This window comes from Trachypithecus francoisi, unplaced genomic scaffold (genome assembly GCF_009764315.1).
Source record: "Trachypithecus francoisi isolate TF-2019V2 unplaced genomic scaffold, Tfra_2.0 Lachesis_group12, whole genome shotgun sequence".
Lineage (NCBI taxonomy): Eukaryota > Metazoa > Chordata > Mammalia > Primates > Cercopithecidae > Trachypithecus > Trachypithecus francoisi.
This window is the reverse complement of record NW_022681457.1, coordinates 100,792,827-100,816,893: the sequence shown is the minus strand read 5'-3', so window position 1 is coordinate 100,816,893 and position 24,067 is coordinate 100,792,827. Positions and strand designations below refer to the sequence as shown.

Genomic DNA, 24,067 nt, shown 5'->3' with positions numbered 1-24,067 from the left:
AAGGGTGTTTCTGCCCTGGGACCCTTCTCTCCAAGTCTATCTCTGCCGATCTCATGGTGTGTACATCTTTTAGTGGCCTTCAGGGTCAAGTTCAAATTTCGAGGTTGAGTACCTAGAGTCTTCCTAACCTGGCCTTAGCCTGTTGTCCTCTTGTCCCTCCATCTGTCCCCTTCACGCCACAGCTCTCTCAGCATCCCTACACCCATCACACCATTTCACACCTCCTGCCTTTGCCCTTGCTGAGTGCACTGCCCGGAATGCCGTCCTGCCTCCCTCCTAGCTCACTCCACTGTAGCCTGTGCTTCATCACTCAGTTTCGGCAGATGCAAGGATTCCAGGAAACACCTCTCACCTTCTCTTTTGAGGGTCCAGAATTCCTGAGACCCCCTCAATTGCAACATTTATCACACAGTATTATTATTGCCTGCTAGCCAACAACTGTGACTTATTTAGTTTCTCATGCCTAGGAATTGGTCCAGGCCTGGCATTAAAGCAGGTGTGAAGGAATGTTTAGCCAGGGGCTAACTGACCGAATGGTGGCCAACAGTCCACATGCAGAAGCCAGTGCCAGGTCACCAAGGCTGTCCTGCCCTGGCCTGGGCCAACGTACATGCGGAGGGGGTGAGCCACTCATATAGGTGAAGACCTCACCTATATGAGGTCAGGAGACCTCAAGGTCTCAGCAGAGTCCCCGGGCTGAGGCTCGTCTTCCCTGATTCTGTCTGAGGTGGCTTTAATTTCATTTTTTGTAAAATGAAGGTATTTTAATTTTTTCCGATTATAAAAGAAATACACACTTGTTGAGAAACATTTTCAGTGACACAGCACAACATGCCATGAAGGACTAAAGCACCCCTGGCAGGCCCTCCCCCAGACATGATCAGAATGAACCATTTGGTAAAAATCTTTTTTTTTTTTTTTTTTTAAGATGGAGTCTCGCCCTGTTGCCCAGGCGGGAGTGCAGTGGCGCAATCTCAGCTCACTGCAAGCTCCGCCTCCTGGGTTCACGCCATTCTCTTGCTTCCGCCTCCGAAGTAGCTGGGACTACAGGCGCCCGCCACCGCGCCCGGCTAATTTTTTGTGTTTTTAGTACAGACGGGGTTTCACCGTGTTACCCTGGATGGTCTCAATCTCCTGACCTCATGATCCGCCCGTCTCAGCCTCCCAAAGTGCTGGGATTACAGGTGTGAGCCACTATGCCCGGCCAAGGTAAAAATCTTTTTAGAGATTTTTTTTTTTTTTGAGATGGAATCTCACTCTGTGGCCCAGGCTGGAGTGCAGTGGTGCGATCTCGGCTCACTGCAACCTCCACCTCCCAGGTTCAAGTGATTCTCCTGCCTCAGCCTTCTGCGTAGCTGGGACTACAGGCACGCGCCATCACATGTGGCTGATTTTTGTATTTTTGTTGTAGAAAAGAGGTTTCACTATGTTGGCCATGCTGGTCTCGAACTCCTGACCTCAGGAGATCTGCCTGCCTCGGCCTCCTAGAGTGCTGGGATTACAGGCATGAGCCCCCACCGCGCCTGGGCAAAATCTTTTTAGACTTTTCCAAGGACATAATCCAGGTAGAAACAGGACATGCACCTATCCTATTTGTTAGTATCTTATTCTTTCCCATTGTGACGGGCTTCTTGAGCCAGCCTTCTTTCCTCCGGCTGCTCCCTCATGGAATGTTGATGAATGGGCTTGAAAACTGCGTATCTTCCTGCCTGCTGGGGAAAAGCACCCAGGAAAACGGGCTGGAGAAATACTTCACCTTTCCCTAGGGCTGCAGAAAATGGAACCTAATCCACATCACATTCTTACAAATATTCCTCAAATAAAGAAGGCCCTGAGACATGCTGGCCCTAGGTGTAGACACGATGGCCTGTGAAAGTGGCCTTCAGTCACCTGGAAGTCTAACTCTGATTGGTCGTCTAAGGTAGTAATTTTTGTGTCTGCTAATAATGTTTCAAGTGACATCTTTGTTTCCTGACATGTCTAAGTATTTGTGAATTGTCTTGGTTAGGCCAGGAGAAGACACTCTGTGATTTCCTCACCTCCCGCACGTGTGGAAGTTAAAGCAACCACAACTCCAGAACAAAACCAGTGATTCTGCTAGACTCATTCAGCCAAAGACTCTAGAGTTTGTTTCTCATTTAAATTAAGGAACATGTAGCTTCAGCCTCCCAAAGTGCTGGGATTCTTGGGGGCTCTAAACAGTTCTGTTCAAGGTGGGTCTGCACTGGAAAATGATCTGGATGGCTGAGGCAGGGGAACTTGAGACCTCTGTCAGTCTCAAGACTGAGACTGGGGCATTGTCACTGTCTTACCTGGCTGACAACTGGCTGGGGCATTGTCCACTCTTTGCACTCATGCATACATGTTTATTTATCTATGTTATATATAACATGTTATATATATTATATGCTATTCACATATAAATATCCTACTCTGTATTCTGCTTTGTTTTTCTTAGCCACATAGGATGGATACCTTTTTGTGTTAATACATGCATGTAGGTCCACCTCATTCTTTTTTTTTTGAGACAGGGTCTTGCTCTATCCCTCAGGCTGGAGTGCAGTGGTACGATCACGGCTCCCTGCAGCCTGGACCTCTCTGGGCTCAGGTGATCCTCCCACTTCAGGTGATACTCCCGAGTAGCTGCGACTACAGGTGTGTACCACCACACCTGGCTAATTTTTTTGTGTGTGTAGAGATGAAGTTTCTCCATGTTTCCCAGGCTGGTCTCGAACTCCTGGGCTTCAGCAATCCTCCCACCTCGGCCTCCTCAGAGTGCTGAGATTAAAGAAATGAGCCACCATGCCCTGCCCATCTCCATTCTTTATACCGTCTTGTTCTTTTAACTGCCTTATTTATACTGCCTGGCACAGGATTCTACTTTTAAGGTACACTGTGATGAACTTAAGCAACACCCCTACTAATGGACGTTTCAGTTGTTTCCGGCTTGAGCCATTATAAACAAGGCTACAAGAAGCATCCTTATCCTTAGATCTTTGCACATTTGCCTAATTACCTTTCTATAATTCAATACCAGAAGCAGAATTCCGGGGTCAAGGCGTATGCATGTGCAAGTGGTGATATACCTGGCTGATAGCAAGTGAGTCTTTACGGAGGCGCCTGCCTAGCATGGAGCAGGACATGGGCACGAGCCAGCCAGACCTACCTCCAACTTGCTGTGTGACCCTAGGTAAATCGCTCTTCCTCTCTGGTCCTCTGCTGCCATTAAGTGAGGGCAATGATGTCTGGAGGTCATTCCAGCGCTAGTCATTCTAGTGGCAGGGAAGGCTCAGGGCCAGTGAGAAGACGAAGGCATAAGAACTTACCCTCAGGTGGGTGCCAGAGATGGGGCCCGGGGTGACTGGCTTCCACTGCTCAGAGCCTTCCTCCTGGAAACTGACGTGATAGCCTGTGACAGGCCCAGCTCCCGTATACAGTGGGGGCTCCCACTGCAGCATCAGGGATGTGGCTCGCACCTCAGACACCCGTACATCGTACGGGGGGCCTGTGACAAATGAGAGATGGGCAGAGATGTGTGAGTTGGGCAGCCAGGCAGCCAGCCAGGTGGGCAGCAAGCCCAGCAGTCAGTCAACAAGCTTGTCAATCCATCAGTCACAGTCAAGCCAGGAAGGGCCTGCTCTGGGTGTCGCCAAGCCCGGGCCAACCTTGGCATCATGACAAAGCTTGGCTCTGGGCCTGAAACAGGGTTCACTTTTCAAAATGTGCTCAGCCTCCCCTCCTCCTAGTAGCTTCCCTGACCTTCCCCATCCCCATCCCAGACAGCATTAATCCTTCTAAAGTGCTTCAGTGTTTAGTGTGGGGGCCAAGGGTGTAACTTCTAGAGTCAGACCTCTGGGGTTCATGTCAAAACTCCACCTCTTCCAGATACGTGGACTTTGGGCGAGATACTTAGCCTCTTTGTCCCTGTCCCCCCATCTGTAAAATGGGGATAATAACAGCTCTTGTAATATAGTGCTTTTGTGAGCATTAGTGAGATAATTTATGAAAAGTGTTTGGTACCTAGTAGGTATCCAATAAATATTAGTTGTTTATAGTTGTTGCTGTCAAAAGCATCATACATTTTAGTTATCTGCCACTCAGGGAGAGGTTTTGTGTAGAAAACAGAACTGAGCTGAACAAAATGATGGAAAAGTGTGATTCTCCTTCCTCAGTGGGAGGTGAGGGGCTCATTTGGGAGAAGGCTCACAGGGTTAATGGGAACAGTGGGTAGGGTGGCCAACTGTCCATTTGTCCAAGACCAAGAGGATTCCTGGGACATGGGATTTTCAGTAGTAAACTGAAAGTCTCAGGCAAACCAGGACTAGCTGCTCACTCTAGCAGTGCACCTTTGGGGCTGGATATTGGTCTATGTCCAGAAGCAGGCAGGGTCTCGAGTTGGGAAATAGTTTGTGCTGGGCCAGTTGATGGCCCAGATCAGGGGTCCTTTAAGACAGGCTTAGGACTCCATTTGTGTCAGGAATTATAGAGTGGGTTTGTGGAAGGGCCAGAGGCCTGGGGTGCAGGACAAACAGCGCAAGCCTGAATGCACAGAGGAGTGCTGCGGCCTTCATCTCACTGGGTAGGTTTGGGGAAGGAGGGAAGGGTAGGCACTGGACTTCAGGCCTGCAGGCCTCTCACCTGGCTGGGGCATTGTCCACTCTTTGCACTCGAACAGGCTGCTGGGTGCCGACAGCTCGCCAACACCTGCCCAGTTGGCAGCCCGGGCACGGAACTCATAAAAGTGGCCTTCACGAAGGTCACTGACCTTGAAGAGCAGAAACGCAAACTGTGAGGCTGAGGCTGGGGGAGGGATGCGGAGCGACTCAGAGCGGGAGGTCTGTGGGGGCTTTGCTTTTGTGTTTATTTATTTATTTATTTCTTTGAGACGGAGTCTCGCTCTGTCGCCGGGGCTGGAGTGCAGTGGCCGGATCTCAGCTCACTGCAAGCTCCGCCTCCCGGGTTCCCGCCATTCTCCTGCCTCAGCCTCCCGAGTAGCTGGGACTACAGGCGCCCGCCACTTTGCCCGGCTAGATTTTTGTATTTTTTAGTAGAGACGGGGTTTCACCGTGTTAGCCAGGATGGTCTCGATCTCCTGACCTCGTGATCCACCCGTCTCGGCCTCCCAAAGTGCTGGGATTACAGGCTTGAGCCACCGCGCCCGGCCTGTGTTTATTTTTTGAGACATGGTCTCACTTTGTCACCCAGGCTGGAGTGCAGTGGCATGAACATGGCTCACTGCAGCCTCAACCTTCTGGGCTCATGCAGTCCTCCCGTGTTAGCCTCTCGAGTAGCTGGGACTACAGGTGCGTGCCACCACACTCAGCTAATTTTTGTATTTTTTGTAGAGACAGGGTTTTGAACATGTTGTAGACTGGTCTCGAACTCCTGAGCTCAAGCAATCCACCCGCCTCAGCCTCCCAAAGTGCTGGGATTCTTGAGGGCTCTAAACAGTTCTGTTCAAGGTGGGTCTGCACTGGAAAATGATCTCGATGGTTGAGGCAGGGGAACTTGAGACCTCTGTCAGATTCTGTCAGACTCCAAGACTCAAGCACTGCCCTCCGGTCTCTGCTAAACCAGTCATGACACAGGCTGGGGCCACCTTCCAGCCTTACCTTACAGACCCGGGTGGGGATGGGCTGCTGATTAACTGCGTGCCAGTCCAGCTCTTCTGAGTCATGCTGGTCCAGGAAGTAGCCCAGGATCTTGCCACCTCCACGACGCTTGGGGGGTTTCCACCCAATGACCATTTCATTCTTCCCGCAGTTCAGGAGGGCAAAGCCATATGGGGCAGACGGGGTAGCTACAGGGAGGTAAGGAGGTGAGAACAGCTGCTCCCTAGGGTGGCTGGATTGGACAGTGGGGCTTGAGGGAGCCGATGAGCCTCCCCTAGTTGGTGCCCGCCCTACTCCAGGGGATTTTCCCTGAGCCAGCAGTATCTGTGCCTCAGGAGGGCATCGGAGCCTCAGGTTTCTGGGCCTGAAGGCTTCCCCACCCACTAGAGCTGCTCAGGCCTCATCCCATGACCTCAAGCCATGGTTACTTCCTTCCCAAAGGAAAGGGCAGCCACGGCCAGCTCCAGTTTCCCTCAGAGGTCGTATGTGCCACGAGCCACTAGGACTGGGCCCTCCAAGATGTGGTCTATGAGCCCCAGCTCCCCGCCCAGCCCAGGGAGGTTTGCAGGCTGGACCTGCCCTTGGACTCACCCAGAGCCTGCTTGACCCTGATGGGCTCGGTGGCGGCTGAGCTCTCGCCTACCCCAGCCTCGCTGACTGACCTGACACAAAACTCGTACTCCTTGCCCGTCCTCAGCCCGGGAACTGTAAACCTGGGAGGGAAATGTGCAGCTTTCATGGATGTACAAACAGCCTGGAGACATTCCCAAACTTTCTAGAACAACTTTGTGGAATAAGTGGTCACCAGCGTGGTAGAATTTGAAAGTTCCAGGTCAATTCTTCCTAAAAATATTGCCCTTGATCCCATGGCAATGCCCGAGATGACACCGTGGAGGGGGTAGACCTAAGGGTTTTAAAGGATGTTTGCTTTTCCAGATCCACCCTCAAAATGCAAACACGCTAGGAAAGGTCCTAATTTAAAGCAAAGGCAGCCAACACTGGACCCAGCACCATATGCTACATCTTCAAGACTTTGGGCTCTGTCCTTGAAAAAGAACATGTGGCCGTTAATGCCTGCACTAATGCTGTGATGCAAAAACACAGAGTCCTTTCAGAGCCCTCAAAGAGAGTTGTCATCCAGAGACACGCAAGAATGCTCTGGCTTAGAGAAAAATGTCCTTTTCATTCTGTCCCTTCTTGATAAGACCCAAATTGTGGCCCTCTCTCTCTCTTTACCTATCAACATTCTCCTAGAGCAAATCTTGTTTTGCAGGGAGCTCCTCTCAGCTAGTGGTCCCTGAGGAGTCCCCAGGACTTCAGTCACATCAAGTGTTGACAGCTAGCAGAGCAGCAAGCTCTCTGCTTGGGGACAAGTGCCTCTAAAGGGGGAACATGCCTTTGTGGGACAGATGGAGCACTGAAGTGGGTGATGGTCAGGCAGCACCTGAACAGGGGAGGCTGGGATGACTCCCCAGACCAGACCCCGTTGACAACAGATGACAATGACGATAATGCCGATAGCAACGTGCCCTTGTCTGGCACTCACTTTATGTCTACCCACCAGGTGCTCCTCACAACACCCTCTGAGGAAGATGCTGTTACTTATCCCTCTTCTGGAGATGAGGACAAAGTCTTGGGTGTTGGAAGGGCCCTTAGGGGTGAAACGATCCAGTTTTCTCATGTTACGAGTAGGGAAGCACTACCACAGAGGCAGAGATGGCCAAGAGTACACAGCCAATTAGGGGCTCAGCCCCGATGGTAGCCAGGTCTCCTGAGCACCAGTGTAGCACCTGCCCACCCACCATTCATCCATTCATTCATTCATTCAGACATTTTTGTGAGCCAGGCTCTGTGGAGCCTGATGATTCCACAGTGACCTGGACCACCACAGCCCAACTTAGCTCCCTTTCTGCTGTTGCCCCAGGCTCCAACTCCTGGGCAGCAAGGTTTAGCCTCTTTCCAGTCACGACACAGGTAACAGATGACATGCACATGTGGGACAAGTTCTCTGGACATGCCAGAGCAGCATGCCACCTTCACTTCTGTATGCCACTTCCCTCGGTCATGCCACCCCATTCATGCCAGCCCTCCAACCCCTGCCCTCCCCTTCAGGGAAGCACAGCTGAATGCAAGTTGGAGGAGAGGTGTTATTGTAGGGATAAGCTTGACTCTGAGCTAATTTGTCAAAAACCTGATTATTCTCCAACTTGGGAATTTTATCTGTTTCTGGTAACAAATTATGAGGGACCCCTCACAGCTAACTGTGAGGCACCAAAGACCAATGGGGCACTGGGGCTGTTCCTTTTTCTCAGTCAGATGACCTTGGCTCATGGCCCAGGGTGTGGGCAGCCCAGTCAGGTGTGCTCAGGGCTTGGCAAGTTGTATGTTGGAAAGGGAAGGGAGAGGTATTATCACCTAAGCCCCCTCCCCGACAGAGCTCCTATATCAAGAGAAGTTACCAGCCCAGAAGCCCCAATACTCACTGTGCCTGCTAGGATGAGGGTCTTTCAGGGCCAGGGGATGAGGAGTGAACCTCAGAGTGGAGTGTGAGTTGGAATGCCAAGAGGCCAGGAATGTGGTCCCACCCTCCTGGTTTACAGAGGAAGGAACGGATGCTCAGGGAGGGTGATGGTTGAGTGTCAACTTGATTGGCTGAAGGATGCAAAGTATTGTTCCTGTGTGTGTCTGTGAGGGTGTTGCCAAAGAAGATTACCATTTGAGTCAGTGGACTGGGAGAGGCAGACCCACCCTCAATCTGGGTGGGTACCATCTAATCAGAGGCCAGTGTGACTAGGATAAAGCAGTGAAGAATATGGAAGGAGGAGACTGGATGATCTTTAGGCCTTCATCTTTCTTCCATGTTGGATGTTTCCTGCCCTTGAAAATTGGACTCCAATTTCTTCAGCTTTTGGACTTGGACTTACACCAGTGGTTTGCCGGGAGTTCTCAGGCCTTTGGCCACAAACTGAAGGCTGCACTGTTGGCCTCCCTACTTTTGAGGTTTTAGGACTCGAACACGCTTCCTTGCTCCTCAGCTTGCAGACAGCCAGTTGTAGGACTTGACCTTGTGATTGTGTGAGTCAATACTCCTTAATAAACTCCCTTTCATATGTACATCTATCCTGTTAGTCCGTCCCTCTAGAGAACCCTGACTAATACAGAAAGGGTGAGGGGTGGTGTGGAGCCTGAACGCAGGCCTCCCTGGCTCCAAAGCTCTTCACTGCTCTGCCCCGCCCCCCCCACCTCTCTCTGGCTGTAAGCTCCTGGAGGGATGAGACCAAGGCATGGTCATCTCTATCCATGGTGTCCTGCAAATAGCACATTCTCAATGAGGTTTGTTGAAAAAGACCATCTGGGTTCAAGGCCCAGTCCTGCCACGTACTAAGCTACAGGGGCTTTGGCAAGTTATGTAACCTTATGTAACCTCTCCAAGCCTCAGTTTCTTCATCTGTAAAATAATAAAAATAATAGTCCTACATGTATAGACTTGCAGGTAGAACTAGATGACTTCACATAGGAAAAATGCTAGAACAGTACCTGACGCAGGGTAGATACTGTGAAACGCTGGGCTTCATTATTATTATGGCCCCCCTTCAAGGATGCCTGGTGCAGGAAGGGGGTGATCTGGTTTGACTCTGTGCCTCCACCCAAATCTCATGTTGAATTGTAATCTCCAGTGTTGAGGGAGGGACCTCGAGGGAGGAGACTGGATTGTCGGGGCGGATTTCCCCTTTGCTGTTCTCAAGACAGGGGACAAGTTCTCATGAGATCTGGTTGTTTGGAAATGTGTAGCACTTCCCGCTTTGCTCTTTCTCCCTCTCCTGCTCCCGCCATGTAAGACATGCTTCCTTCCCCCTCGCCTTCCTCCATAATCATAAGTTTCCTGAGGCCTCCCCAGAAGCAGAGGCCCGTACAGCTCCCAGAACTGTGAGCTGATTAAACCTCTCTATAAAAGAAATCACCCAGTCTCAGGTATGTCTTTATAGCAGTGTGAGAACAGACTGATACAGGTGGGCAGATGTACCTGGTGCCTTGGATGGGTTTGTTGTTAACTGTTTGCCACTCAGATGACCCCACCTCCCGGGAGTAGATGTAATAACCCAGGAGCTCTGGGTCTTTCACGGGATCCCATGTCAGGGAGACAGAGGTCTGCGTGTCTCGGAAAGCTTGAACTTGAGCTGGAGGAGGGAGGGTAGCTAAAAAATAGAAACATGGGCTGAATGAGAAGGTTGAGCTATGTGGCTCTGACAGGCTGGGGAAGGGGAGGAGCATGGGGAGAGGCCAGAAGGAGCTCCCACAGCAATCAAGGCCCATGAATTCCTGACCTGCTGGGGACTTTGGGAACTCTTCCATAGGCCCAGAAGTGTATCCTAAAAGTCCTCTCTCCCCTTACCTCTGAGCATCTCTGCTTCCTCACTAAAGCACAAAAGCATACTCACTCATTCATCCTTACACACACACTCTCTCTCACTCAAAAGTCACCAAATCTGATAGCTTTCCTCAGTCCTTATCTTTAATCTCAGTTTTCTTTCCTTGAAACTTCTCTACTGATTTTCGTGGCTCCCTGAAACTAAGCTCCTTGAGGTAGGGGCTGCTGTAACTTGTTTAATGGATAGATGGATGGTTGGTTGAATGAATGGATGGATAGATGGTTGGTTGGATGGATGGATGGATGGATGGATGGATGGATGGATGGATGGACGAATGGATGGATGGATGGACAGGTGGATAAGTGGATGAATAGATGGATGGATGGATGGATGGATAGATGGATGGATGGATGGATGGATGATGGATGGATAGATGGATGGATGGATGGATGGATGATGGATGGATGGATAGATTGATGGATGGATGGATAGATGGATGGATGAATGGATGGATGGATGAGTGGACAGGTGGATTCATGGATGAATAAATGGAAAGATGGATGAATAGATGGATAGATGGACTGATGGATGGCAGGTGCATGATCTTCCTAGTTCTCTTTTTATTTCTAAATTCCTTACACATCCTTTGGTGGTTCTCTGTTTTCTTTTGGTCCCCAAACATTGGACTCCTCCAAGCTTCTGTTCCTTGACCTGCTCCATTTTTTTCTCCTCTCTTCTTATTCCTAAGGGTCCTGCCTATCCCAGGTCTTCACCCCTCACCTCTTTGAAGGTTTCACCTCTAGCCCTGCCCTCCCTTCCTTTCTGAATTATACCAGAGCCTTGCCTGGTACAATTTAAGTCTGGTTTATGGTCCAGAGACTGCCCACATCTGATGACAAACTGCTCACTGGCCAGGCCCCAAATCAAATCCAAATGTTCACCAGAATTAAAGAAAAACACCACTTGCTCACCAACTTGTTCATACGTGCTGTGTGTGTGCGTGTGCATGTGCGTGTGTGTACTTTCTCCCCTCTAAATTGTTGAAGCAGAACAAATCTAGAATTTTGAAATCTTCTCCAAATGGGACCTTCAGCAAACCAGGCTTTTCTTGCATAGGTGGCACTGCAGAAAGGTTCCTTAAAGGGCTGGTTGTGATGGCAGCTACAGGGAACCTTCTAATCTGATGAAAGGGTAAAGAACCTCAGAATCCAGAGGTCTCAGAGGTGGGAGCCCTGGGAAGCTGGGGTCAGGATGGAGTTGCAATTGGGAGACTCAGGAAGGAGCCAGAGGTAGGAGCAGTAACGAGGCCCTTTAAAACAATGGGTTTGGGCCAGGCGCGGGTGGCTCATACCTGTAATCCCAGCACTTTGGGAGGCCGAGATGGGCGGATCACGAGGTCAGGAGATCGAGACCATCCTGGCTAACACGGTGAAACCCCATCTCTACTAAAAATACAAAAATTAGCCGGGCGCGGTGGCAGGTGCCATAGTCCCAGCTACTCGGGAGGCTGAGGCAGGAGAATGGTGTGAACCTGGGAGGCGGAGCTTGCAGTGAGTGGAGATCGCGCCACTGCACTCCAGCCTGGGTGACAAAGCGAGATTCCGTCTCAAAAAAAAAACAAAAAACAAAAAACAATGAGTTTGCCAGTTGAGGACAGCAAGGTGTGCAGCTTGGAAATGACTCTCCCAGGTCCCCCGTTATGCTGCAGATGAACAGTGTCCTGCCTGGTAAGCCAGGGCTCAGGTGGGACAGCTCAACTCCCACCAGGCAGGGTGCCGGGGGCTGCTTGGGAGTGGGCTGCAGGATCTAGGGGCAGGCCAGAGACCTGTAGAATGGAGGGACCACTTGCTTGCACAGCTGCTGTGCGGGACCCGGCTGCACTCTGTAACCCATTCATTGCTGATCTGGAAAACAGCAGAAGGCTCTCTCCCTCCATGAGCCTCCTGCCCAGAGAAATGTAATTTCTGTTGTCTTAAAACTCGCCAGGCCTGAGGTCAATTGCTTTTCAGCTTCATGATGGGTAGAAGGGAGCAGGGACAGGGAAGTGGGCAGGGCTTTGTCCTTGCAGCTTCAGGTCTTGAGCCTGGCCTGGCCTGCCTCCTCCCCGACCCCCTGCATCACGAGGGTACCTGGTTGGCCCCGCAAGGCGATGGGCTCACTGGGCTCTGAGGGATCGCTCAGGCCATACTGGTTTATTGCTCGCACTCTGAAGACATATGACTTCTTTTTCTCCAGGTCCAGAACGGCGAATCTCGGAGATTTCACAGGGCTTTCCGTGCTGATGGCCTCCCAGGTGCCACTACCTATGACTGACTGAAGAAACAGAGGAACTCACATTGGCTAAGTGGTTGCCCAGACCGACTCTCTGCTGGTCACCTCCGATGATCTCTGTCCCCAGCCCATGTGCTTTCATGATCCTTTATACTCAGCCCAGGCTGACCCTGAGCACGGAGCTCTGCCCCATCTGCCTCCTCGCCTCTCCACCTGGATACCTACCGAGACCTCATGTCCAGCCTGTCCACGACGCCGCTCCAGAGCTTCCCACACCTGCATTGCATTGGTTGCCCCCATCCTTCCAGTCCCCCGGGTGAAACCCCTGGAGCCACCCTTGGCTCTTCCTCTCTTTGTCTCATGCCCTAAATGTGCTCCATCAACAAACTCAGTTGACTCACTCTTCAAAATTTACCCAGAACCCAGCCATGCTTTATCGCCTTCATGCTCCCCACCATAACCTTGACGCAGGCTGTCAGTACCTCGCACCTGAATGATCTGAATAGCCTCTTGGCTGGTCTCCCCTCTGTTTCTACCTATAACCCAGTTCCGTCTTGTTCAAAACCCACCTTCCTGGGGAGTGAGGAGGCCCTCCCAGCCACTCCATCTAAAAATGTCAGCAGCTCCTCTCCCCACACTTCAAGTTCCCCTCCCTGCTTGGCGTCTTTCTCCTTAGCACCTACCACTCACTACTGTACTTAATATTCTACTGATTTACTCCATTTATCATTGGCACTCCCTCCCCCGACTGCTGTGTCCCCAGGATGGAGAACAGCACTGGCACATGGCAGGTGCTCCATCTATGTTTCTGGGACAAACGAATGAACAAATGAATGAATTCTCACAATAACCCTGCAGGAAAGTGTTAATTTCTCTGCTGATGAGGAAAGTCAGGTTCAGAGAGTTTCGGTAACTTGGCCGAAAGTCCTGCATCTAATAACTGGTGGATATGGTATTTCACTTCACTCAGGTGTGGGTAGCTGCAAACCTGTTTACTCTCCACAGTGTCAGGGACCCAGAAAGCAGCCAGAAACTCCGAGTCTCTGGGCAGATGGAGGGTGAAGAGCCCAGGGTGATACAGATGAGAGAGGCACCCAGAGACCCTTTCTGCTGAGTCTGGGCAAGAGAGCTAAGACCTAGAAGCACCAGAGGACCCACTGATTCCATCCTCTGTGGTCTTCCCCCTCCCAAGCCCATCTGGCTGTCAGTGGCCTAGACCAGGTAGGACAAGAAATCACTGTAAGAAACCATGAAGACTGCTGAGCTCCTACTGTGTGCCAGGCTCTATTCGAAGTCTTTATGTGCGCTAATTAATTTGATCCTCACACTAACCCTACAAGCTGTGTATGATTATTATCATTTTATGGAAGGAGAAACAGACGCATAGAGAAGCTAAGTAACTTGCCCAAGGTCACACAGCTGGTAAGTAGCAGAGATAGGATTTGAACCCAAGCAGTCTGATGCCCACATCTCCACCATGATACCCTACCACCTCACTAAACCAGTCCTCAATTGTCTATAGCTTTCCTACGTCAGAGAAAAAGGATTACCCATGAGTGTGAAAAGAGTGGCCCGTTTGGATAACCAGAGCCAGAGATTCCTCCCTGGAAATTTTAAATTCACTTATTCCCTAAACCTTCTCTGTCCACCTGGTTTGTGCCAGGCATTGTGCTGGGCCCAGAAAGTAGTGAGAAGATAAACTTAGTCTGTGACTTGAGGGAGATAGTCAAGAACACCTCCCTGGGAAGCACTGACAGATCCCGGGGATTGCAGGCTCTGGCTGCGGGCCGTGTTTTATTTCATCTTCACAGGGCAGGTTCTCTATTCTATGCTGGAGGAAACTGAGGCTCAGAGAAGTTAGGACACTCATTCAGGATCACACAGCAGAAGGCAGGATTTGAACAGATTTTAACACCCATGCTGTCTTCTACTCCGCCATCCTGCCTCCCCTTCACTGTGAAGTCCACTCTGTAAGACCTGCTGCATCCTTACTGGGGTCTCCCCTGCCCCCACTCGATCCCCGGTGAGAGCCACCTCCTAGTGCTAATCACTCCGTAGGCTCTGCAAGTGCTGCTGGTTCCTGTCCCTGGCTGGAGGGTACCAGCCTCGTTTCCCTCCCAACATAGTCCCACCAAGAAGTGCTTGGCCCAGTGTGTGGTCTGATGCCAGCCGACTTGGGGGCAGGGAGGTACCCAGGAAGTGGTGGATCATATTGTCATTGTTGTCTGTGCCTTGTATTTTGTGTATTTCCATGAACAGCCTCAGGAACAACCAGCAGTGACTGGCCTCCCAGGGCTAGAGGTAGCCGCAAAAGGCTATTCAATCCATCCGCATGCCTCTGTGTGCGGCCATGCCTGGGTCCTTCCAGCCAGGGGCTTCTTTTTTATTCTCTGACGGCCTCCCCAGGGGACACTGCCCAGGGTCCCACAGCATGCTGTTTCTCAGGCTGGCCTGGGGCTGGGGCCTCGGGGTCTCCTACCTTCTCCAGGGAGTATGTCAGTGGCGCTCTGCCCCGGGGCCTCGGCTCCTCCCAGGCCAGAACCACATAGGCCTCTCGGATCTCGCTGGCGTGGACATTGGTCGGCGGTGAGGGGATGGTCACAGTATCTGGAATCAGAGTCACCCAGGACGGAGATGGGTGGGCCTTCAGAGACGCCCTAATCTCAGTGCCTCATCCCATGGAGGAGGGAAATACACCTCCACCCGTCCCCAAGAGAGGGGTAGTAATTGGCTCCAGGTCACCCAGCAATGCTGGGCAGAGCTGGGGCCAGAACCCATGTCTCCCCCTGCCCTGGCCAGGACTTTTCCCAACATGTTCCCTCCTCCAGGAGGGCCACAGCCAGATGGGCCACCGTGACCCCGGCATTCTGGCTGCCTCCGACTAGGCCCCACCTGCCCTGATCCCCCACATCCTGCACAGGTTTCTGCGGACAGTTTCTGCCTTCTTGCCGGCTCACCTCCCAGAGTTTCTAGAACGATACAGAGTTTCCAGAACGATACAGAGTTTCCAGAACGATACAGAGTTTCCAGAACGATACAGAGTTTCCAGAACGATACAGATTCCAGAACTACATAGGAGGGTCCCGCATACCTTCAAAATCATCTGTGCTGATGGTGATCTTGTTTCCCAGACCAAAGGGGATCTCTAGGATGAGAAGGGAGCATGGGAGGGTGGGGGGTGGGACGGGAGGAGTTAGGCCAGGGCCTACCCCACACCAGGCTCTGCGTCCTGCCTTGTCCCAGTCCTGGCCTGGCAGCCCTCACTGTGCAACCTCAGACAGGTGCCCTGTGACCTCAGCTTTCTCAGGAGTCCCAAGTGGAGCCCTGCTGCTCTCAGGCCCTGGTAGATGCTCTTTCTCTTGGGACAAGTGGAGACAGAGAGGAGGAAGGAGGCGCCTGGGGCCGGGCACCCTGCCGTGGTGGAGTTTACACCCAAGTCAGCGTGGCTCCCGAGGGCTGAGAGGGCCGTGTCCCCACACTCGAGCTGAAGGACATCTGACAGGTGCTGGGGTGGGGTTCTCCCTCAGACTGGTCTCTCCCATGGATGGTTTGGTTTTGCCCATTAGACTAGCTGTATCTTCCTTCTCAGGCTAGGGGTTCCTAAGGACCGGATTGTGCCTCCTCCATCAGACTGGAAGTTCTCGAGGGCTGGCCTTTGTCTCCTTCGTCAGACTAGTGTTTACTGAGGGCTGGGCTGTGCTTCCTCCATCAGACTCGGGGTTCCTGAGGGCCGGATTGTCTCCTGCGTGAGATAGTCCTGAGGGTTCCCTGACTGATGTTCTAGAAAGTCGCTTAGGACCTCTGTACCCACCTGTCTTCCTCTGGGCTGCATCACGGTCACCCATGACAACCAACTCTGAGGCCTTGGAGGGGAGGCTGCTGCCCGCCTTGCTGATGGCTCTCACCCGGAACCGATAGCTCTGACCTTCGATGAGGCCTTGGATCGGGCACCGACAAGTCCCTCCGGGGGCCTCATGGCAGGGGACCCATTCCCCAGAGTCACCCTGGCACCTGTTGGAGACAGGCCCACCTTTCAGCCCCTGCCCACACTGCACACCTTCCCAATGTGAGCCTCTACGAGGACTTTTCTTTTCTTTTTCTTTTTTTTTTTTTAGACGGAGCCTTGTTTTGTTGCCAGGCTGGAGTGTAGTAGCACCATCCCCACTCACCACAACCTCCGTCTCCCGGGTTCAAGCAATCCTCGTGCCTCAGCCTCCAGAGTATCTGGGATAACAGACGCAGGCCACTACCACCTGGCTAATTTTCGTGTTTTTTGTAGAGACAGGGATTCACCATGTTGGCCAGACTGGTCTCGAACTCCTGACGTCTTGTGATCCACCTGCCTAGGCCTCCAAAAGTGCTGGGATTACAGGTGTGAGCCACCGCACCCGGCCTGAAGGCTTTTCTTTAACTGGGGGAGCCTGCCCAGCTCATCTCTACCAATTAAAGTTCTTCTCTCCAATGGAAGAGGCTGGTTCCAACTTTGGGTCCCCGGGAGACCTTTTCACCATCCCTGATGCTGACCAGCAGCGGTGCCTTTCATGGGGGATCATCGTGAGCCCACGGCTGTGCTGTGCCCTCCACACCCAGCCCTTGTTTCATCTCCCTGGAAGTCCTGGGGGCATGTGTGGTCACCTTCACTGTACACATGGAGGGTCTGTGGCTCAGAGAGTGACAAGACCTGCCCAAGGTCACACAGTTAGGATTCACCTGAGCTTGTCCCCTCCCTAAGTTGGCGTGCATTCCAGGTTGACCCTCCAAGCCTGGGCTCTCTGGACCCTCTTGGTACCATTGTCCCAGGCAGTGTGACAGTGCATGTTACCCTTATTGTTACCAGCTGGTTGGGGTAGTCATAACATGTGGGTCCAAGTCTTGTCTCCACCACTAATGACAAATGTGTCTTTGAGCAAAGTCATCTCCCCACATACCTTGGTTTCCCTATCCATAGAAGGGGGCATTAGATAGTCCCCTCCTCTTTAGAGAGGGGTCGTTGTAAGGATGGAAAGAGATGAGGCATGCCCTTAGCATGGTCATGAGCCCGTCTGTGGCAGCGTTAGCTATTTCCTCAAGTTGGGCCTTCAGAGTCGGCCACACAGGAAGGAGGCCGGAGGTTCTGGGCTGTCTACCTGTTTGCCTCCTCCCTTGGGATCAGTGCTATTCCATCTCTCTCTGTCATTCAGGAAGGAAAATAGCCCATGAATTCACTGTGCTCAGGGTTCAAGCACTCCCTGTTTTGCTCCTCTGGGTCAGCTCTAGAGGGTCCACAGGGCAGTAGTCGACTCCAGCGTAGAATTCCAGGCATCAGCATGACAGAGACTTGGAGGCATGGATGCCCCTCCATTGCCCCTAAATGACACAGCACAGCCTGCCTCCTGTCCTGTTCTGAGGAGCGGGGGGTGTGGGGTTTCTCCGAGGCCAGGCATGGGGCCTCCTCTTTGCTGTGGCTCCCACAACCAGACAGAATTCTAGCCCTAGGGCCTCTGCCACTCAAGAGGCCGACTCACCGCTCAATGGAGTAGGCAGTGATGGCGTTGCCCCGGGTGTCACTAGGCGGCGCCCAGGTCAGGATGAGGCAGTCTCTGTTCACATCCAGGCATCGGACGTTCAGCGGGGAGCCTGGGGCCCCGGGATTCTCGGCCTCAGCATCTGAAACCCGGGGGTGAGAGGGAGGCCCTTCTAGTCAGTGGCCATTTGGTGACAGGCCCTTCCCGCTCCCATCCAGCATCCTCTTCTCATCCATCCTCCAGGGGCTCAGTTTTGATCTTGAGGACTGGGGCCTGAATATGAGTCCCCCACCCCCATAGCAGTATCTGAGGGAAGGGTGGCAGTACCACTTCTTGGGGACCCATTTTACACCAAGTACCTGAACAAGTGGAATAATTAATTCCAGCCCCAGAGCAGCCTTCCCCTCTTTGGATGGGGAAACTGAGTGTCACAGAGGTGAGTGAGTGACCTGCCCAAGGTCACCCAGCTGGTGAAGTGAGTGAAAGCCAGGATGTGAACCCAGGCCCTAAGCAGTGGCCAGAATCACTCCAGCCCCACACTCAGCTCCCCGCCTCCTTGGCTCTAGCCGGGCTAACTCTCAGGCCACGTCCCTTTGGAGAGTCACAGGATGTCATGTGGAGTCTTGGAGACCCCAACCCAAAGCCCTGATTTTATGGCAGAGAAATTGAGGCCCCAAGACAGCAGGGCCCTTGCCTAAGGTTCCACAGCAAACGAGGGGCAGAGCCCTGGTCTCTGGGCTTCTGCTGTCACCTTGCACACACCCATGCCCTCACCTCTCACAAGCACGTAGGTGCTCTGTTCCCGGGGTCCGAAGGGTGAGGGCACCTGGACCGTGTAGAGCCCCTCATCCTCCTTGTAGGTGCAGGACACCTTCAGGGACGCCTGGCGGTCTGCGTAGAGGATCTTCCGACGTCTCAAGGACCTCAGTAGCCTCCCTGTGGAGGGGAAGCGGGGGGCCATTGAGTTTGTGGGGGGTCCTGGTCTCACCTGGGAACCGTGGAAACTCGGGGGGCCTGGAGACCCTGGCTAGGCAGACAGAGAGGCTGGTGAGGCTCAGCTCAGGCCTTGGGTGCAGCTGGTGGCCTCCAGGGCTTTGCCAAGGTAGCAGAGAACTCTTTGCGGAGGGCTTGGGGAGTAGAGAAGGGCCAGTGTGGGGCTGGGGCTCAATGAGGGAGTGAGGGTTTAGGGACATAGCCAGTGACAAGGTGAGGAGTTGTAGGTTCTCTGAGGAAGTAGGAGCAAGAGAGATGGGTCCCTGTATGGGGTCAGGGGATTCAAAGAAGGAGGGCCCGTTTGCAGGGGGTGGGAGCTCAGTAAAGGGCCTGGGTCTCATTGAGAGAGCTGGGGCCTCGGTGAGGCGGGTGGAGGACTTGTTGAGGGGTTAGGGGTCAGAGAGGGGAGTGAGGGCTCACAGGATGGGAGCTTAGGAGGTGGATGGGGACTCAGAAGCGGAGTCCGGAGCTCAGGGTGGGCCCTGCCCCTAGGCCACACTGTGGGGCCAGCTCTTCTCTTTACCCCATGGGAAGGCTCCGCCCTCCGGTCAGCACCTCCATTCTGGAAGATCTATAAGTTTGGGAAAACGTCTCAGCCTTGTTGTTGCAGTTGTCAGGGATCCTGATGGCTTCCCTACTCCCTACTCCCCCAGCAGGTACAGCCTCCCTGGGCTCAGAGCTGGGGGTGCCAGAGGAGCACTTTACTCTGGGTCCTTAGGCTATAGGCCTGCCTTGGCTCTGACCAGGCTTCTCCAGGCCTTGCCTGAAACGTCCCCAGAGGCTTCCCAGCCCACAGGTCAGCAACTGTTCATCTGCACCACAACCCTGACTCTGAAAAGCCCGATGCAACTGTCGCAGCCTGCCCCGAGTGCTTGTGGTGCCCTCCTGCCTCCCGACCTTGGGGCTCTGTTCCCATTGCTTTTAGTGCCCTTACTCACTTTTTTTTTTTTTTTTTTTTTTTTGAGACAGAGTCTTGCTCTTGTCCCCCAGGCTGCAGTGCAGTGATGCCATCTTGGCTCACTGCAACCTCTGCCTCCCAGGTTCAAGCGATTCTCTTGCCTCAGCCTCCCGAGTAGCTAGGATTACAGGCACCCACCACTGCGCCTGGCTAATTTTTTGTATTTTTAGTAGAGACGGAGTTTCACCATGTTAGCCAGGCCTGAACTCTTGACTTCAGGTGATCCACCCGCCTCAGCCTCCCAGAGTACTAGGATTACAGGTGTGAGCCACCACGCCTGGCCTCCCTCACTCACTCTTAGGGAGGTAACGATGCATGCAAATGGCTGAGCAGGTGCCTGGTCAGTGCTGGTGGCTACAACTGTGCTGATGGCTTCCTCCCTCCTCCCAGGTGAACACAGCCCCCTGGGCTCATGCACATCTGCCCCTACCCTTTGCCCCAGCCCCAGCCCAGGGCCTGGCACCCCACAGATGCTTGGTGGTCATTTGTGAGGTGGCATGGTCTGACCACACCTGGCTGTACTCCTGCTCTCCTCTGCCTCTTCAGCTCAGTTGGTACTGGTTGGAGAGAGTCTCTCCGCTAGGGGTCCTCTCTGGCTCTGAGTTGAGCTTTGGAGGTGCTAGCTCTGGAGGCTGGGGGCCAGGACTGGGGGTCCTCACCGTCTCGGAACCACTGGATGCTCTCAGCATCTAACACATCTTCTGAAAACAAGCATGACAAGGAGAAGGGTTCCTTCTCACGAGCAAAGACTGGCTTCAGCACCGAGGTGAATTCCACGCTGGGGCCAAACACCGATCCTGGGGTGGGAATGAAATTTGGGGCAGAGGTTTTTGAGGCAGCCAGCCTGGCCTGGGACTTAGGAGTGGGGACTTTTCTGGGGCATCCCCTCTCTTCTGGGTCTTGACTGGGAGAAGGGGACCTGGCCTTGGGGTGGGATGGGAAGAGACTTATCTAGGTAGGGGCCAGAGAAGCCAAAGAGCAACCATCTGAAGGCCAAGTCCACTGGTTTTTCTGGCTTTGCCTTTCAAACCCAGTTTTAGTCAGAGGACAGTTCAGCAGCTGGGGACAGCTCTGGGGTACCCTGCAGCCCTTAGAAGTCAGGTGCAAGTGTTACCAGCTCATAGACAAACCCCGGTGGACATCCTTTTATGGGCAGGGGATGGCTGTATTCTAAACAGGTACCATAGTGGGTTGGGGAGCAAAGCCTGAACAAAGCATCCCAGGTCCCATGCTCCCCCAGCTGACTTACTTTTGAAGATCTCTGAATCCAAGCCGGCATCCTTCCCCAGGTAAGCTGAAAACCAAAGGCAGATGGAGTTGGAGAAGGTTCAGACCCCACATTCCTATGCTATTTTGGGGACATAGGCTTTGGATATGAGTTCGAGTCCTGGTCTGTTGGTGGCTCCCCCTTGTGGCTTTGGGAAAGTTCTTTCACCTCTCTGTGCCTCAGTTTCTTCAGCAGTAAAATGGGACAGTAATTCCTACCTGGGGCAAGGAATGAGCGGGTTCACATGAACCAAGCCCCCTGCCATAGCCTGATGCATGGCAGGTTCTCAATACATACTGGTTTCCTGTCTCCCCAAACGTGCCCCCAGGATCACGCATTGTCTTCACAGCGGTCAAGCCCAGTCAGAGACGCAGAGACGCGGGCATTTCTGGTGGGATCAGGGAGAGTGGTGGGGGAGGGGCAGCACTGAGAGAGTCCAGAGGCTGAAGGGTGAAATCCAAGGTAATGTTGCCACAGACCACCAGAGAATAGTAACAGCAGCTCTCACTCACACAGTGCTTGCGCCATGCTGTGAGGATTAAACGAGCCAATTAAACACATTGACTCATTCAATCTTCACAACAGCCCTGTCAGTTGGTACTATTATTACCCTCTCAAACAGATGAGAAAACTGAGGCACAGCTGTCCAGACAACACCCCAGCAGCCTGAAGCTATGACCTGACACTGGTCTCTGGAAAGGCCCTTCCTGGGCAAGGTCCAGAGAAGGGCAGGAGGCTGCCCGAGATCACACAGGTCAGTGGAAGAGTTAGGATTGGAACTCAGGGCTCCTGCCCCCCAGATCACTAAAATCACCCAAGTTGCTATGGAGATGAGAGCAGAGAAGAGGGTGGTAGTGACGGTGAGTAGAGCAGGAGGAGCAGGGGATTGGCTGGAGTCTGGGGCCAAGAGTAAACCTGGTGGACCCTGGAGCTGCCAGCCTTGATGGAGAGAGGGACAGGGATCTGGAAGGAGTGGTGGGAAGGATGGGTGGGCAGAGGGAGGCAGAGCCCCAGTCCCTGACCTTGGGCTTGACTCTGGGCACGGCCTGTGGGGACAGCTCAAATTTCTGCACAAGAGCTTGGCCTGGCAGCAGGATCTGCCTCCTAAGAGCTATTTAGGGAACAGGACAGTGGGTGGAGAGGGCTGTGCAGGACAGTTTAACAAGGTCTGATGAGAGGCAGGGAGGGTGGGCTGGGATCCACCTGTCTACTGCCCAAGACAGCTGCCTTAGGAGTGTGCGTATGAGTGCGTGTGTATGAGTGCATGTGTGTGAGTGTGTGTGAGTGAGTGTGTATGTGTGTGCATGTGTGGGCTTCTCTCTCCCGGGGGTTCTGGAACTCAGGGCACGGCATTCTTCCGGGCCCACATGTGTGACCCCCTTGGGCAGTGCCCTGCCCTGGTCATGGGAGTGGGTACCACATGCCAAGGCTTATCACCTCCTTTAATCAACACGGGCATCTGAGAGAGGTAGTAGGATTGTAGGATTCTTCCTTTCACAGATGAGGAAATAGAGGCTCAGAGAAGTGAGGTGGCTTCCCAGGTTTACACAGCCAGTCGGCGGCAGAGCCAGGATGTGAACTCGGGTCTGGCTGACTCCTGAGTGTCTCCCTGCTTTATGCTGTGATTTCAGATGCCCAGGGGGTGACCTCCAGGAGGGGCCCAAGCCCAACTGGAAAATGTGCACCAGAACCCACATGGGGCAGTGAGGGTCAGGTGGGGAGTTGCTGGGATTTGGCCTTTGCCCCGAGGACCCCTCAGTAGGGTTGGCAGGGCCAGACCACCCTCCCAGAGGCCCTGAGATGAATCCCGACCTAAGCGTAATCCCGTGGGCCAAGCACGCTCTCTGGCATGGTGGGCAGGTGGGTTCGCCTTGAACAGCTGTGTAGATTGTGTTCCGCGCAAAGATATCCCCTGAGAGAGCAACGTGGGGGCTAACATTCAGTCTGTTTTCCATTTGCCAAGCCATGTGCCCTGGAATGGGAGCTGCACCTGCCTGCAGAAAAGGGGCCTCTTTCGCTAATTCATCCACTCAGTTCACACAAAAGTGCCCACCATGCCAGTGATGACTCTGCAGAGAGAGCTGAGTTCAAGTCCCAGCCCTGCCACCATCTGGCTCAGGATGAAATCAGGTACCATCAAGGGTGTCTGGCACACAGTGAAGACTCAGGAGAGGTCAGTTCCCTTCCCCTCTCCCGGTTGCTCTTGACACCAACCGACAGGGACAGGTGATCCTGCCTTACTCGCCTTCCACCATCAGCCCATGCTAGGCTGATGGAGGAGACTATCACCTGCTATGAAGGCCTCCAGGGAAGCGGGAGTCTCCAGGGCTGCCCTGGTCACCCAGTGCCAGGCTGAACAGCCTTGTGCCAATGGCCTTTCCTCAGGTCTCACGCAGACCCATGTCCTTGTCTGCTCAGCTTGGGTTTGCTGTGGCCCACACTGCCTGTTGGGGATGGCAGGACTTACTGCGGACGAGGACTTTGGCGAAGGAGGAGGCCTGGCCGTAGGCATTGTTCACTCGCACAGTGTAAGTGGCTGAGTCCTCAATGGTGCATCTGAAAAGGAGAGAAGGGGAAGTTCCTCCCAAGACTGCTGGGCTCCATGGGAAACACAAGTCCCCATATGTGGGTGGGAAAGGCTGGAACTAAGGAAAGCCTCATGGTGCCAGGAAGAGATTTTGGTCACAATCTCTGAAAAGCTGTGTTTTTAGGTTGGCCACTGTACCTTTCCATGCTTCGGTGTCCTCTGAAAAACTGGGGACATGACCCCACCTAAACCATCTCAGGAGAAAGTGCTTTAAAAATATGATATGCCACATTGCAGTTATTGCTGGCTCTGGAGGATCAGAGAGGTTAAGTGACTTTCCCAGAGTCACAGAGCAAATGGAATTCAACTCAGCTCCAAACAAGAATCCTGGAGCAGGAGGCGCCTTCCTTCTCAGAGAGCAGCAGACAAACTTGGTCAAGTCAGACTGTAATCTGGGTAGAACCGGGCCAGACACCCAGGTGTTCCCAGTCTCAGATATGGGTCTCACCACCAACCAGGCCAACCCTATCATGTTCCCAGTGGAAGCCTGGGCCAGCTCCATCCT

At 53.1% G+C, this 24,067-nt stretch overlaps 1 protein-coding gene across 1 annotated transcript in view; it reads right to left on the bottom strand.

Moving 5' to 3' along the window:
• The window catches only part of MYOM3 (myomesin 3), a 60,373-nt gene that overhangs the window by 22,213 nt on the left and 14,093 nt on the right, over window positions 1–24,067 (bottom strand). The window contains exons 7-20 of the mRNA XM_033227831.1: window positions 23,443–23,531; window positions 20,958–21,002; window positions 20,368–20,505; window positions 18,532–18,693; window positions 17,758–17,899; window positions 16,065–16,264; window positions 15,345–15,398; window positions 14,733–14,860; window positions 12,112–12,295; window positions 9,637–9,808; window positions 6,204–6,325; window positions 5,613–5,800; window positions 4,639–4,765; window positions 3,327–3,505 (exon numbers count right to left, since the gene is read on the bottom strand). Coding sequence (XP_033083722.1) covers window positions 3,327–3,505; window positions 4,639–4,765; window positions 5,613–5,800; window positions 6,204–6,325; window positions 9,637–9,808; window positions 12,112–12,295; window positions 14,733–14,860; window positions 15,345–15,398; window positions 16,065–16,264; window positions 17,758–17,899; window positions 18,532–18,693; window positions 20,368–20,505; window positions 20,958–21,002; window positions 23,443–23,531 — 1,930 coding nt within the window. The remainder of the gene's footprint in view (window positions 1–3,326; window positions 3,506–4,638; window positions 4,766–5,612; window positions 5,801–6,203; window positions 6,326–9,636; window positions 9,809–12,111; window positions 12,296–14,732; window positions 14,861–15,344; window positions 15,399–16,064; window positions 16,265–17,757; window positions 17,900–18,531; window positions 18,694–20,367; window positions 20,506–20,957; window positions 21,003–23,442; window positions 23,532–24,067) is intronic.